The 16,933-nt window shown below is 43.5% G+C and overlaps 1 protein-coding gene across 1 annotated transcript in view; it reads left to right on the plus strand.

Annotated features, from left to right (window-relative positions):
• Window positions 1–2,154: 2,154 nt before the first annotated feature.
• The window catches only part of LOC115369193 (NACHT, LRR and PYD domains-containing protein 12-like), a gene marked incomplete at its 3' end in the record, with an annotated part of 79,965 nt that continues 65,186 nt past the window's right edge, over window positions 2,155–16,933 (plus strand). Inside the window, exons 1-7 of the mRNA XM_030065761.1 lie at window positions 2,155–2,169; window positions 4,825–6,311; window positions 6,378–6,695; window positions 7,198–7,368; window positions 8,909–9,079; window positions 12,057–12,227; window positions 14,960–15,130. Of these exons, the coding sequence (XP_029921621.1) occupies window positions 2,155–2,169; window positions 4,825–6,311; window positions 6,378–6,695; window positions 7,198–7,368; window positions 8,909–9,079; window positions 12,057–12,227; window positions 14,960–15,130 (2,504 nt within the window). The remainder of the gene's footprint in view (window positions 2,170–4,824; window positions 6,312–6,377; window positions 6,696–7,197; window positions 7,369–8,908; window positions 9,080–12,056; window positions 12,228–14,959; window positions 15,131–16,933) is intronic.

A 16,933-nucleotide genomic window follows, 5' to 3' on the forward strand; every position in this document is an offset into this window, starting at 1 on the left:
AGGAGATAGAGCAGGCATTCATATACAGTACATCACCATAATCTAACAGTGGAACAAAGGTAGCAGCAACAAGCCTTTTTTGAAACAAAAGAAAAACAGGATTTATTTCTGAAATAAAAGCCCAATCTCACTTTTAGTTTCTTAGTCAGGTTTTCAATATGGGGTGTAAAAGACAGATTGTCATCAAGGATGATGCCTAGGTATTTAAAAGTGGATACAGTCTCATTAGGATATACGGTATTTAACTTCCTCTTTCATTCAGTCAGCAGGCGAGTTTTGGCGTGGTGTATTAGTTCTGCCGTCTGTTATTTAAGAAAAAAATAAAAAATAAAAAAAAAACAGTCAGTAGGCCTTTATTAAGGCCTTAATTATCAAGTCCATTAGTAGTTAGGTGGAGACTTTTTTTCACGAACATGGCATGTCCTTTCGACAACGATCCCGTGGATGAAGGTGCAGTGTTACTGCGCAGAGAATTAAATATTCGTCGGGAGATGGTTATAAGACCGCGCATAGATGTTTATGCCGAGGTCTTACCTGTTTGAACAATGTTTTTATATTTCATCTTAAGCTGCTGCCAAGTGCGCCCCTCCCCCGCGGGATTGCACCTAAATGAAATAAATTAATAGGCTACCATTCAAGCAGTTTTCCCCTGTAATATTATTGTGATTGCAACGGACTCCATTTAAACTTACGCATTGACCCGAGCAGCAGTGTCCTTTGCCGCTGCAGCGGTGTTGCACTTTAAAAAAAAAAAAAAAAAAAAAAAGAAAAACATGTTCAAACTCGCTGTATGAATGCATTAAGATTTCCAATTCAACTGGGGTGAAAAACGCAGCCCGTTGCCATGGTGACTCGTCAAATCGGGGCTGTCTTTTTCCAGCTGTGGTGCACGCGCTTAACTCCAGGTGAAACTACTCCGAGTTGATCAAACTAACTCAAATCAGCTGTTCTGGAACCGAAAACTCAGAGTTTCCTATCTAATAGTAGATCCACTCAGAGTTCGGGGTAAGACTCGGAGTTTGTTGAACCTGCTTCGTGAAACGGACCCCTGTTGTAACTGCATGAGTAGAATTAACAGAGATGTAATGTGGATTTTTTACCAACTCAAAATGGATAGCTGATGGATTTAAAGTAATCTCTTTTAAATATACTTAATTATTCAAAAGTACATTTTCATTTCAACATCAAGGTTCAAGGTAAAAAACACAAGGTTCAACACATTGCTGTATTATTTTCACAATGCATTTACAGAACCTGAGAACTCTGAAAAAATATTGTTTCTAACTTTGGCTAAATTTTAGCTTTTTTTCACCTCTGACCTCCGGCTGTGTGAATGAAAATGGGTTCTCTCCCCTTTGCAGACACGCCCACCTTCTGCTAATCCCATGCAGTTTGGGCCCCAAAGCCTGCAGTCCACATGTGTTCTTGTGGCCTGTTGTAAAATGGTGTGTGTGTGCAGACTGGGGCCTAAACAGTCTTGGAGCTGCATCAGTTGCTTTGACTGGAAAGCTGAGACTCTTGTGGATTCAATGAGCCACATTTGATTCCTGTGTGATGATGTTGGCCCCCATAGCAGCCATTTCACTGCAGGCAAAGCATCTTGTCAAACTGGACGTCACTGTAGAAAATGACCTCTAGTGACCTCTAGGAGAATCACAGCCTCATCAAACTTTACAGACACAAACTAGAGAGCGAGGCCGTTCAGAGGAGCTCTGCTTCTCCAGCTGGACTGACAGGAAGGGCCAGTTTCTGACACATTTCCACAACGAGGATAAGAGGATACTTCAGAATCGCAATATGTATTGATCAGCTCCCAGGTGTCATGATAGTTTTGGATCAGGAGATAAGCATATTGTCCCAGCTTGAGTGTTGTAATGCCTGACTTCTGGTCCTGGAACCAGACAGGAGCACTGGAACCCAGCATGAAAACCCACTCGGATGTGGAGGGGATTCAGACATTTGTTATGGGGTCTAGGGCTGAACGATTTTAGGAAAAGATCTAATTGCTATTTTTCTGGCAGATATTGCGATTTCGATTTTATTCGCGATATTTCTTCAAATCAAGCTTCACCATGTACAGTAACAAATTTAAAACATGACAGAAAATTACATCATACTATCAAAACATTAAATGCTATTTACTCTAATGCAAGGATGAATAATCAAAAGGTAAGAATTGCTTCCAACATGTATTTACTGCCAAGAAACATGCATGTACATTGTTTAAAGTCCTTGACTAACAGCAGTTATTACAACTGAAGAACTAAAAGAGTCACATTTGGCTGTCTTATTTTAAGTACTGCAAAAATCCTTAATTGTGTATAGTTAAAAAATGTAATAAAATACAAAACAATTAAAAAAATGATGTTAAATAAGTAATAACACTCCATATTTTTCAGCTATGTTACAACTTTTCCCTCACACTCACATCATATCTTCTGTCCAGCGTGTGGAGGAGGTTTTGAAATGTATTTAGACACCATCTATTTAGCAATGTAGTGTGTTATGGCAGTCATTATCTCCCAGTGTCTGCGGCTGCTCTTTTCATACGGAGTTACACAGCAAACGACGCTGTAATTGTAGTCTGTTTGCTACAGTGGGCTTGAGCATCACTTTAACTCGACTTTTCACCCGACGTTTTGGTCATGCACTCGTCATATAAATGCTGTGGTCATTTTTCAGTGCCGGTCTAAGTTGGTTGTGTTGCTGCTGGATGTTCGACAGGCTTTGCACAGTACCTGTTTCTGGTGCACGTCTGCAGTCTCAAACCTGAAATACTCCCATATGACCGACGTGCTGTTTTTTTGGGATTATGGGCCCTATCTTGTGCCACCCGCTATCCGCTGCCACTACCCGCTACCCGCAAATTGCGGATTTAGGAATTTCTGCTATCCCTAAACAGTATCTTGTGCCCACGCTACCCGCTATCCGTTATGCCGACTCCTGCGCCTGGAGGTGTGTCCGTGGGCGTGTTTCATGCGCTATCCCTAAAGTTGCTATCTTGCGCACACACTTTAGGGATAGCGGATAGCGGGTGGTCAGGACCACCCGCTATCCGCTATCCCGCTATTGGGCTGTTACGAGAGCGCACCCAGGCGGCTTCAATGCACGCCCCGACGGAGCCTCGCCACGCACACGGTCGGACTGATACCGGGACGCCGCCGGAATGGACTGAGCATATTACTCATATAGACTGTTTAGAGGAAAGACTGTTTTAATTGGACACTTACGCCAGCACGTTTTATTGTTTTATCATAAGCCAGCAGCTGTGCTATATTTTTATTTTTAATATTTTATTTGCCCAATCTACCTTGTCAATAAATTAGTTTACACATAGTTCCACCTCTGCCTCTTGTGTGTGTGTGGTGTGGCCCGGGGATTTTACTCAATCAGTACAACCTTGTGACACGTCCACTTGGACACATGTGGCTCCACCTCCCGAATTAACTCGCCTATAATATAATATATAATATGTATATAAAGCCAACTTGCTTTAGCCTCAGTAGAAGCCCTGAGAAAATCTACCTCCCTCTCTCCATCGCGGGTTTAGGATTTAGGATTTAGGATTTAGGATAGCGCAGCCTGCCCTTAAAGGCAATGGCACCTGGCACACTGATTGGTTTAACTGGCGTAACGCCCAAAACACGCCTATGCATAATATAGCGGGTAGCGCAAGTGTTTTGCGGATAGCGGGAGGTGCACAAGATAGCAACTTTTACGGGGGAACGCCTCTTCCTACGTCCTAAATCCGCAAATAACGGGTTTAGGGAGTCTGGCGCAAGATAGGGCCCTAAATCCCCTAACTCCGCTTCTGGTTCAGCTGAAGCCATTTCAAAACACGTTATTTAGGGACACCAGCTTGCTGTTACGAGTGTGTATGCCGTCGCCTGGACAATGGCCGCTTCTGATTGGTTAGCGTGACCTGTCCTCACGTAGCATGCCGCTTCTGATTGGTGAGCTTGACAGGGCATGACGGCGGGATGGTAGGGAGATGTATGTGTAAAATAGTTGACACAACAGATCCTGGGTCAGTCAGGAGCGCTGAAAAAAAACGCAGCTTTTGCGATCTCAAGATCGCACCGTCTGAAATCGCAGTTTCGATCAGAAAATGATAAATCGTTCAGCCCTAATAGGGTCTTCACTGGAGTCATAACAATTGTGACTAATCTCAGGGTTTAGTTAAGGGGATGTTGTCCTCTTTTGCTTGTTGAAAGCTTGTTGCAGTGAGTTTCCTCCTCACGCTGTATTATGGAGATGTTTTGCTTTTGTTGTTGGTCAACTTTTCTTTTACGGATTGACAATAAAAAATCCAAAAAACATGAGCTGTCAGGCTCTTGGATTGCTGTGTTTGTCATAATCTGCTACAGAAACTCAAAGTGGATGTCATGCTGCTTACATGGACATTTAGTCTTGTAAATACTTTCTTAATTGCATTAATATTAGAATATTGCAATCCATGTAAATGTAGTCACTGAAAGTGACATAAGAGACTACTTATGACATTTTATAAAAGATTTTAAGATTTCAGTTAAAACGTAATGTTGTCTAAACATAAAAAACTGCTTTTATCTCCACAGGGACGGGAAGAGGAGTCGAGGTGATGTGAAGGAGCAGCTGTCCTGCTGTGCTTTGTGTCAGGAGGTCCTGAGGGATCCAGTCTCCACCAGCTGTGGACACTGGTTCTGCAGACGGTGCATCACCTCAGACTGGGACCAGTCTGATCCATCAGGAGATCCTGCCTGTCCCCAGTGTGGAGAAAGATCCAGAACAAGACCTGGACTGCAGACACCCAGTCAAACCAGCACAGTGGACGGCGGTCTGCAGGAGGTTTTAGACGAGCATAAGATCAGTCTGAGGAGGAGATGTGAATTTGTGACAGAAGGAACTGCTGCAGCAGGAAGTGGAACCCCCCTCAACAGGATCTACACTGAGCTCTACATCACACAGGGACGGAGTGAAGAGGTTAATACCCAACATGAGGTGTGGCAGCTGGAGACAACATCCAAGATGGAGACCCTCAGTGACACTCCAATCAAGTGCCAGGACATCTTTAAACCCTTACCTGGCCAAGACATACACATCAGAGTAGTTGTGACACAGGGCGTTGCTGGGATTGGAAAAACCTTCTCAGTGCAGAAGTTCACTCTGGACTGGGCAGAGGGCTTGGAAAACCAACATGTCAGTCCTGTGGTTCTGCTTTCGTTCCGGGAGCTGAACTTGATCAAAGATGAGCGCTACAGTCTTCTCCAGCTGCTCCGTGTTTTCCATCCAACATTACAGACGGTCACAGCAGAGAAGCTCGCCGTCTGTAAAGTCGTGTTCATCTTTGACGGCCTGGATGAAAGCAGGTTTTTATTGGATTTCCAGAACAATGAGGTCGTGTCTGATGTCACACAGACATCATCAGTAGACGTGCTGTTGACAAACCTCATCAAGGGGAATCTGCTTCCCTCGGCTCTCCTCTGGATAACTTCCAGACCTGCGGCAGCCAATCAGATCCCTCCTACATGTGTTGACAGGGTTACAGAAGTGCGAGGGTTCACTGACCTCCAGAAGGAGGAGTACTTCAGGAGGAGATCCGGTGATGAGGAGCTGTGCAGCAGAATCATCTCACACATCAAGGCGTCCAGGAGCCTCCACATCATGTGCCACATCCCAGTCTTCTGCTGGATCACTGCTACAGTTCTGGAGCACATGTTGACTACAGACCAGAGAGGAGAGCTGCCCAAGAGCCTGACTGAGATGTACTCACACTTCCTGCTGGTTCAGACACAGATGAAGAAGCATAAGTATGGTGAGAGTCGTGACAGGAGATGGTGGAGTTGGAGTCAGCAGAAACTGATGAAGACTGACAGGGAAGTTCTTCTGAAGCTGGGCAGGCTGGCATTTGAACATCTGGAGAAAGGCAACCTGATGTTCTACCAAGAAGACCTGGAGGAGTGTGGTCTTGATGTCACAGAGGCCTCAGTGTACTCAGGAGTGTGCACAGAGATCTTCAAAACTGAGTGTGTGTTCTTCCAGAGAAAAGTCTACTGCTTTGTTCATCTGAGCATACAGGAGTTTCTCGCTGCAGTCTACATCTTCCACTGCTACACCAACAGCAACACAGAGGTACTGGCCAGAGTCATGAGAACACGCAAGAATAAAGGAGTTGACAATGAGCCATCGCTGGATATATTCCTGTGGACAGTCATGTCTGAAGCCCTGCAGAGCAAAAATGGTCACTTGGACCTCTTTGTCCGTTTTCTTCATGGCCTCTTACTGGAGTCCAACCAGAAGCTCTTAGGAGGCCTGCTGGGGTCCAGCCAGAAGCTCTTAGGAGGCCTGCTGGGGTCCAGCCAGAAGCTCTTAGGAGGCCTGCTGGGTCGGAAAAAGAGCAGACCAGAAGACATCGAGAGAGTCATCAGAAACCTGAAGGAGATGAACACCAGTAGTGTCTCACCTGACAGAAGCATCAACATCTTCCACTGTTTGATGGAGATGAACGACCTCTCAGTACATCAGGATATCCAAGAGTTCCTCAAGTCAGAGAAGAGATCAAAGAAGGAACTCTCTGAGACCCACTGCTCAGCTCTGGCCTACATGCTGCAGATGTCAGAGGAGGTTCTGGATGAGTTGGACCTGCAGGCGTACAACACATCAGATGAGGGACGACAGAGACTGATCCCAGCTGTGAGGAACTGCAGGAAGGCTCGGTTAGTCCTGATGTCAAATCAACATTATACAATATACATATATTTGACACCGTCAGAAATACAATAAAGATATGTAGTTCTCTAAATATTCAGGATAAAGGATTGATTCTGTCAGAAAAAATATACCTCAGGCAGTCCAGGGTAAAAGGAGGCAAAATGATGGTGATGCCCACAGCAGCTCACCCCTACAATACTTCAAAATCAGAGTTTTTGCTGTGGAATTGAACTTGAGCATCAGGTTTCTACTGCTTGGTTTCTTCTGATATTACACATGAAGCATGTTTCAAAAAATTTGTGTCCTGTAATACAATTTAATATTACTATAATATAACACTATAAAAACACAAGAAAATCACAGACTTGACATTAAATCTGTAATTACAGACTTTCTGGCTGTCAACTCTCAGAGACTCACTGGGAAACCGTGGCCTCGGCTCTGAAGTCCAACTCCCAATATCCAAAACACTGGAAATTACAGCTACATATTTTATTCTTTATTCAGATTGAGGAGCTGCAGGTTGTCAGAGAGCAGCTGTGCTTCTCTGGCCTCGGCTCTGAAGTCCAACCCCCATCTGACAGAGCTGGACCTGAGTGAGAACCAGCTGCAGGATTCAGGAGTGAAGCTGCTGTCTGCTGGACTGGAGAGTCCAAACTGCAGCCTGAAGACTCTCAGGTCAGACTGCACTTTTTAATGATGTGTGAACATGTAATATTCTGTTAGCTGAACAGGAGTTTTACAGGCTTACATCTCAAATTGTTGTCAAACTGTATTTTCACACAATCTTTGTGTGTTGAAATGAAAAACTGTGAACTTGAGTGATGATATTGTACATTATTTCAACATGCAGGGGTCCAAATGGCCTCCGTCTGTGGGAATCTGATATTTCTTGTGGTAATTCCACAGAACGTATAGAGGACACCATCATCGAGTTCTCAGTCCAACTGTGGATTCACAAAGGTTCCAATATTTTCTTTGAGGAAATCATCAGGGACAAAAATCCCATGTGGGCATATCAGTGCATTCTGGTATCTTTCACAGATTAGGCATGATGGGATGGAGTTGATATGGCCAACTTTTCCCATCCTGATCACATTCCCTCATGTTAACTGTTGTCTTGGAACTGTTCTGAACCTCAACTAAACCTTTAGGACCTCTTGATTTCATTGATTATTATTTTGATCATCTTCACACACTTTTTCACAGCTCACCTACTTCCCATGCAAAACTTTGTTTAAACTCTGCAGGCTGACAGACGACCACGCCAAATGAACATTTTGTATATTTCAGGATATTTTCTGTCTCTAGTCCCTCAGACTGAGCCATATGAACACAGTGGACTGTCACCATGTTTTTGACTGAATACCGTGATATCCATATTGTGAGGATATTGTTAGGATGACTGGTTGGTGCTTTCATCAAAGTGTAAATTAGTGCTAAACAGTCATTAGTAATATGGATATGATGAGCGAGCAGGCTGAGGCCAATAACAGAGCAGCGAGGAGCATCTAATAAGTTGAGAAAACTGCATCCCTTTACTGTAATGCAGCCTTTAAAAGCAGGAGAGGACAACACTGATGCCACAAGATATTACCATATCCCAAATCCCACATGATATCTGATCTCATATCACAGTATCCATATTATATCAATATATTGATGGGCCCACCTCTACTGCCCCCACCTGGTCTGTCTGTTGAAATGCTCATAACTTTGGCCCTGATTGGTCAAGAGACTGGGTGCTGGTGTCATGTGATGCAGAAGCTCTTGTTGTCCAGTTTTACTCTGAGAAGATGGTAGACTGAAGGCATCTGAGGACTTTTCACTGAGCCATTCATTTGTTATTTATGGACGTACCTATGGCTGTTTTCACGTCTACCGTATTTAGCACTGAATTTGAATTATTTTGGACCTTTTATCATTTCTTGCTTTCACTGTCTGTTTATTTGTGTTTTTTTATATTTTGGAGTCTTTTCATTTCAGGTGTTATCTTTATCTTTTCATTTACTCAGATGGTTTTGTAAAGCACTTTGGAACTTTGCTTTCAAGGTGAAATGTAAATATAAATTAGTATTATCATTATTATTAATAATATAACTGTTATAATAACTATTTCATTGTTTTTTCCTTCCTTTTTGAATATTTTGAAAAATCTCTGACAGATCAATATCCTAAACACTGGAAATTATAGCTCCATATTTTATTCTTTATTCAGATTGAGTGGCTGCAGGTTGACAGGGAGCTGCTGTGCTTCTCTGGCCTCGGCTCTGAAGTCCAACCCCCATCTGACAGAGCTGGACCTGAGTAAGAACAAGCTGCAGGATTCAGGAGTGAAGCTGCTGTCTGCTGGACTGGAGAGTCCAAACTGCAGCCTGAAGACTCTCAGGTCAGACTGCACTTTTTAATGATGTGTGAACATGTAATATTCTGTTAGCTGAACAGGAGTTTTACAGGCTTACATCTCAAATTGTTGTCAAACTGTATTTTCACACAATCCTTGTGTGTTGAAATGAAAAACTTGAGTGATGATATTGTACATTATTTCAACATGCAGGGGTCCAAATGGCCTCCGTCTGTGGGAATCTGATATTTTTTGTGGTAATTAATGAACACAGTCGACTGTCACCGTGTTTTTGACTGAATACCTTGATATCGATATTGTGAGGATATTGTTAGGATGATATCCATAAATATATGGATGTTGTTTGCATCATATAGTTGCACTAAATGTCTATAAGGCTGATATTGCTGTGAAGTATATGTTGTGCTTTTTTAAAGTCGGGGCTGCTGGTTCTTTCAGTTTTTGTGAGGATGGTTGGTCAGGTTCTGTATCATGGATGCATGCGTGCTTTGTGAGAGAGAGAGAAACCTTATTCTTAATTTAGATTGGAGTGTTTTTGTGTGTTTGAAACTCAGTTTCTGTCAAGAGCCACATGACTTCTATCAAAAAGAGCTGGGGCCTCGTGTACAAAGACTTGTGTGGATTTCCTGCTGAAAAATGGCGTACGCTTAAATCCAGAAAACATCGTACGCACAAAAACATCCAGATGTATGAATCTGTGCGTACACATGAATCCAAGCACATTTCCTTTGAACATCCGAATCAACGTGGAATTGAGTGAACATGTTGGAGTACCCGACCCCTCCCTGACCACGCAAGGCACCTGAGATTCCCCTCTGCATGATTGGAAAACTACAACCTCAACATGAGTAAGACGGGAAAAAGAGAAATTTCACAGAATGTGAATTAGAGACGCTCCTCACTGAAGTGGAGGTGTGCAAAAATGTCCTGTTAGGCACGAAACACGAAACACAAGAGGAGTGAGCAGGAGAGTGTGTGTGGGGCTGTCAGTGCTGTGTGATCTGTGATTGCTTCTTTTATATGGTTGAAATCAAATGTTGCTGGGCCGAATGGCCTCCCGGGTAAGATGTGCATTCATTAATTGCTTGTTAATTTTATACACCACTTACACGGATCACACACTGTTGTTGTAAATGAATGCAGAAGTGCACTGGGGAAAAGGTGAGGCTGATTAAGACATTTTACACTTTACACATGGGTTTTTTCTTTTTTTTTTTTTTTGGCATTTCTGCTTTATTTGATAGTCACAGTAGAGATAGACAGGGGAGAGAGAGGGGATGACATGCAGCAAAGGACCTGAGGCCGGATTCGAACACCGGTCGCTGTGATCAGGACTGAGCCCTGGTTCCAGTGGCGGCTCTGCCTATGTTGGTGTCCTAGGCCAAATTACTCCCTTGCGCCCCTCCATGTTACTACTCCTTCCTTCCTGTTGACATAAACAAATTTACCTGTGATGGCGCTTTTATAGCAATGTGTGTGTGTGCAGTCATTAGCTCCGATTACATTAGGAAAACCGGCACTGTCTTCTAATACTGCTAAAGCAGCCATTGTTGTTAACGGTATTTTCCTCACTTTGAGCATGCTTTTATATCCACTAATCTAATCCCATGATATTGTACATTATTTCAACATGCAGAGGTCCAAATGGCCTCCGTCAGTGGGAATCTGATATTTCTTGTGCTAATTCCACACAACGTATAGAGGACACCATCATCGAGGTCTTGGTCCAACTATGGATTCACAAAGGATACCAATATTTTCTTTGATGAATCATCAGGGACAAAAATCCCATGTGGGCATATCAGTGCATTCTGGTATCTTTCACAGATTAGGCATGATGGGATGGAGTTGATATGGCCAACTTTTCCCATCCTGATCACATTCCCTCATGGTAACTGTTGTCTTGTAACTGTTCTGAACCTCAACTAAACCTTTAGGACCTCTTGTTTTTCATTGATTATTATTTTGATCATCTTCACACACTTTTTCACAGCTCACCTACTTCCCATGCAAAACTCTTTTTAAACTCTGCAGGCTGACAGACGACCACTCCAAATGAACATTTTGTATATTTCAGGATATTTTCTGTCTCTAGTCCCTCAGACTGAGCCATATGAACACAGTCAACTGTCACCGTGTTTTTGACTGAATACCGTGATATCCATATTGTGAGGATATTGTTAGGATGACTGGTTGATGCTTTCATCAAAGTGTAAATTAGTGCTGAACAGTCATTAGTGATATGGATATGATGAGCGAGCAGGCTGAGGCCAATAACAGAGCAGAGAGGAGCGTCTAATAAGTTGAGAAAACTGCATCCCTTTACTGTAATGCAGCCTTTAAAAGCAGGAGAGGACAACACTGATGCCACAAGATATCACCATATCCCAAATCCCACATGATATCTGATCTCATATCACAGTATCCATATTATATCAATATATTGATGGGCCCACCTCTACTGCCATCACCTGGTCAGTCTGTTGAAATGCTCATAACTTTGGCCCTGATTGGTCAAGAGACTGGGTGCTGGTGTCATGTGATGCAGAAGCTCTTGTTCTCCAGTTTTACTCTGAGAAGATGGTAGACTGAAGGCATCTGAGGACTTTTCACTGAGCCGTTCATTTGTTATTTATGGACGTACCTATGGCTGTTTTCACGTCTACTGTATTTAGCACTGAATTTGAATCATTTTGGACCTTTTATCATTTCTTGCTTTTATTGTCTGTTTATTTGTGTTTTTAATATTTTGGAGTCTTTTTATTTCAGGTGTTATCTTTATCTTTTCATTTACTCTGATGGTTTTGTAAAGCACTTTGGAACTTTGCTTTAATGGTGAAATATAAATATAAATGAGTTTTATCAGTATTATTATTAATATAATATTTATAATCACTATTTCATTGGTTTTTCTTTCCTTTTTGAATATTTTGAAAAATCTCCGACTGATAAATATCCAGAACACTGGAAATTATAGCTACAAATTTTATTCTTTATTCAGATTGAGGCGCTGCAGGTTGTCAGAGAGCAGCTGTGCTTCTCTGGCCTCGGCTCTGAAGTCCAACCCCCATCTGACAGAGCTGGACCTGAGTAAGAACAAGCTGCAGGATTCAGGAGTGGAGCTGCTGTCTGCTGGACTGGAGAGTCCAAACTGCAGACTGGAGACTCTCAGGTCAGACTGCACTTTTTAATGATGTGTGAACATGTAATATTCTGTTAGCTGAACAGGAGTTTTACAGGCTTACATCTCAAATTGTTGTCAAACTGTATTTTCACACAATCCTTGTGTGTTGAAATGAAAAACTGTGAACTTCAGTGATGATATTGTACATTATTTCAACATGCAGGGGTCCAAATGGCCTCCGTCTGTGGGAATCTGATATTTATTGTGGTAATTAATGAACACAGTCGACTGTCACCATGTTTTTGACTGAATACCTTGATATCGATATTGTGAGGATATTGTTAGGATGATATCCATAAATATATGGATGTTGTTTGAATCATATAGTCGCACTAAATGTCTATAAGGCTGATATTGCTGTGAAGTATATGTTGTGCTTTTTTAAAGTCGGGGCTGCTGGTTCTTTCAGTTTTTGTGAGGATGGTTGGTCAGGTTCTGTATCATGGATGCATGCGTGCTTTGTGAGAGAGAGAGAAACCTTATTCTTAATTTAGATTGGAGTGTTTTTGTGTGTTTGAAACTCAATTTCTGTCAAGAGCCACATGACTTCTATCAAAAAGAGCTGGGGCCTCGTGTACAAAGACTTGTGTGGATTTCCTGCTGAAACATGGCGGACGCTGAAACCCAGAAAAATTTAAAAATGCAAATCATATTTAAATGAGCCAGGCACCTGAGATTCCCCTCTGCATGATCAGAAAACTACAACCTCAACATGAATAAGACGGGAAAAAGAGAAGTTTCACAGAATGTGAATTACAGACGCTCCTCACTGAAGTGGAGGTGTGCAGAAATGTCCTGTTAGGCACGAAACATGAAACACAAGAGGAGTGAGCAGGAGAGTGTGTGTGGGGCTGTCAGTGCTGCGTGATCTGTGATTGCTTCTTTTATATGGTTGAAATCAAATGTTGCCGGGCCGAATGGCCTCCCGGGTAAGATGTGCATTCATTAATTGCTTCTTAATTTTATACACCACTTACATGGATCACACACTATTGTTGTAAATGAATGCAGAAGTGCACCGGGGAAAAGGTGAGGCTGATTAAGACATTTTACACTTTACGCATGGGTTTATTCTTTTTTTTTGGCATTTCTGCTTTATTTGATAGTCACAGTAGAGATAGACAGGGGAGAGAGAGGGGATGATATGCAGCAAAGGACCTGAGGCCGTGACTGTGATCAGGACTGAGCCCTGGTGCCAGTGGCGGCTCTGCCTATGTTGGCGCCCTAGGCCAAATTACTGCCTTGCGCCCCTCCATGTTACTACTCCTTCCTTCCTGTTGACATAAACAAATTTAACTGTGATGGCGCTTTTATAGCAATGTGTGTGTGTGCAGTCAATAGCTCCGATTACATTAAGAAAACCGGCACTGTCTTCTAATACTGCTGAAGCAGCCATTGTTGTTCATCAGTGCTAATTGTTCATGTGTCTCGGATGTGCACATCACTCAGTGGACTAAGGGCCCTATCTTGCGCCAAAGTCCCTAAACCCGTTATTTAGGGATTTAGCATTGCACAAGAGGCGTTCCTCCGCAAAAGTTGCTATCTTGTGCACCTCCCGTTATCCGTAAAACACCTGCGCTACCCGCTATATTATGCATAGGCGTGTTTTGGGCGTTACGCCAGTTAAACCAATCAGTGTGCCAGGTGCCATTGCCTTTAAGGGCAGGCTGCGCTATCCTAAATCCTAAATCCTAAACCCGCAATGGAGAGAGGGACGTAGATTTTCTCAGGGCTTCTACTGAGGCTAAAGCAAGTTGGCTTTATATACATATTATATATTGTATTATAGGCGTAAAATCCCCGGGTCACACCACACACACACAAGAGGCAGAGGTGGAACTATGTGTAAACTAATTTATTGACAAGTTAAATTGGGCAAATAAAATATTAAAAATAAAAATATAGCACAGCTGCTGGCTTATGATAAAACAATAAAACGTGCTGGCGTAAGTGTCCAATTAAAACAGTCTTTCCTCTAAACAGTCTATATGAGTAATATACTCAGTCCATTCCGGCGGCGTCCCGGTATCAGTCCGACCGTGTGCGTGGTGAGGCTCCGTCAGGGCGCGCATTGAAGCCGCCTGGGCGCGCTCTCCTAACAGCCCAAACTTTAGGGAAAGCGGATAGCAACTTTAGGGATAGCGCATGAAACACGGCCCACAGACACACCTCCAGGCACAAATGACGGAGTCGGCATAACGGATAGCGGGTAGTGGCAGCGGGTAGCGTGGGCGCAAGATAGGGCCCTAATTGTCTTCACATTATCAACAGTTTCCCAGCATCACCTCTAGGTGTCACCAAAGGATCCATAGCTGTAGAAACGTGTACACCAGCCATGACGTTGTCGTGAAGCACCGCTCATTTCCACGCTCATTTCACTCTTCATACATCTGAACTTTGCCGTGGAAAAGGACGTATACCACGTTTTTGTGCGTACACACCCTTTACATGAGGCTCCTGGTGAAGTTTGAATCCCCTTTAACCGGTGTTGACTCTGTTATGCAGCGCCCTGATTGGAGGAAAATGTTGAGCCCATGCTTGCATGAAGATGCAGCACAAGACTCATTCCATTCGTAAAAGACAGGAAGTGGTTTGAGCTTCAGCTGTCAGGCTGCTGCTCTTCAGAGACAAGCAGCCAATCAGACGCAGCTCTGTGAGGGAGGCCTGCCACAGATCTGCACTCTGCTGGTCTTATAGTTTATTTTTTATTCTTCATTCAGACTGAGGGACTGCATCTTGTCAGAGAGCTGCTGTGCTTCTCTGGCCTCGGCTCTGAAGTCCAACCCCCATCTGACAGAGTTGGACCTGAGTGAGAGCCAGCTGCAGGATTCAGGAGTGGAGCTGCTGTCTGCTGGACTGGAGAGTCCAAACTGCAGCCTGAAGACTCTCAGGTCAGTAGAGGGGTGGAGTCAGTCCTCTGAGGTCAGTAGAGGGGTGGAGTCAGTCCTAGAGGGGTGGAGTCAGTCCTCTGAGGTCAGCAGAGGGGTGGAGTCAGTCCTAGAGGGGTGGAGTCAGTCCTCTGAGGTCAGTAGAGGGGTGGAGTCAGTCCTCTGAGGTCAGTAGAGGGGTGGAGTCAGTCCTCTGAGGTCAGCAGAGGGGTGGAGTCAGTCCTAGAGGGGTGGAGTCAGTCCTCTGAGGTCAGTAGAGGGGTGGAGTCAGTCCTCAGGTCAGTAGAGGGGTGGAGTCAGTCCTAGAGGGGTGGAGTCAGTCCTAGAGGGGTGGAGTCAGTCCAGGCGGAGCAGCTTGGTTGCTTGGTTCTTGTGCTGGACACAGTCAGTGCAGGCAGCATTTCCTGGGAAATGTCCAAAGTGCTCAGTGGCCTCAGGACTGGACAGAAAGACAGAGAGAGATCAGCCAATCAGAGCAGCCACAGGTGTGTTGGGGTCATGTGACCTGCAGGTGATGATGATGATGATGATGATGAAGAGGATGATGGTTTTGTGTTCATCCCTACAGGCTGGAACATGTAGAATACTGGACTCCAGCTGACAGCCTGAGAGGATGTGAGTACTGAGACACACACACACACACACACACACACACACACACACACACACACACACACACACACACACACACACACACACAGTACAAATCCAAACAAGGCTTTACAGAAAATGTGAGCGAGCTGAAACTATATGTGTGTGTGTGTGTGTGTGTGTGTGTGTGTGTTTCCAAAAGCAGCTAAAATCAGCTGACATGACAGAAACCTGGGCGCCCTGGTAGCTCACGTGCTGCAGAGCTCCAGCTTGTCCAGGCTGAGTTGTGGGTTTGAATCCCACCTCAGGCCCTTTGCTGCAGGGCGGCCCCTCTCTCTCCCCGGCCTTTCCTGTCTCTCTCTGCTGAGTCCAATCAAAGCTACAATGACAAAAAAACTTAAAAAAAAAAAATCAGTTTTCCTCTGTGTTGATTTACCTCATACATAAGCCTGGGATTTTTTTTCCTTTATTAGTGAAAGAAAAGTGAACAAGTCGAGTGCAGAGAGTGACAACATTAGAAAACACATTAGAAAAGGAGAAGACAGGACTGAACAGATGTGGAAAGAAAGAAAGAACCAGACAGGAACTCAAACAAAACAACACAGAAAAAAAAAAATTAAGAAAGCAAATCAATTGTAGTTTACTTTTGGTGTGTGTGTGTGTGTGTGTGTGTGTGTGTGTGTGTGTGTGTGTGTGTGTGTGTGCGTAAGGGGGGGGTGTATGATGAGGGTAGGGGGCAGGCAAGGAGAAAAAGAGAGGGAGATATAAGAGAAAAAAAACTGAAGGAGAAAAAGGAGAAAAAAAGGTCTCATTTGTTTTATTGTTGATATGTATTTGTTTTTCTCTGGTATTTTGGGTGGATATGAAATCTGCCTCACAAACTAAACAAAAAATAAGCATTAAAAACAATAAACTAAACAAGCAAATCCTCTTTAAAAATGAATGAAAACCAAACTCAAATTGAAAACACAGTGTAAAATGACATTAGTTTTTATTTTTAATGAAAAATGCAAAATAATAACCTTATAAGAGCCCAGAGAGTGTGAGTGAATGATGCTTTCTGAGGTGTGTTGTGTGTCTTCTCCCCATCAGATGCCTGTGATCTCACACTGGATCCAAACACAGCGAACAGAAAGCTCCGTCTGTCTGAGGACAACAGGAAGGTGATGAAGGAGAGCGAGCAGCAGTCGTATCCTCGTCACCCAGACAGATTTG

This window comes from Myripristis murdjan, chromosome 12 (genome assembly GCF_902150065.1).
Source record: "Myripristis murdjan chromosome 12, fMyrMur1.1, whole genome shotgun sequence".
Lineage (NCBI taxonomy): Eukaryota > Metazoa > Chordata > Actinopteri > Holocentriformes > Holocentridae > Myripristis > Myripristis murdjan.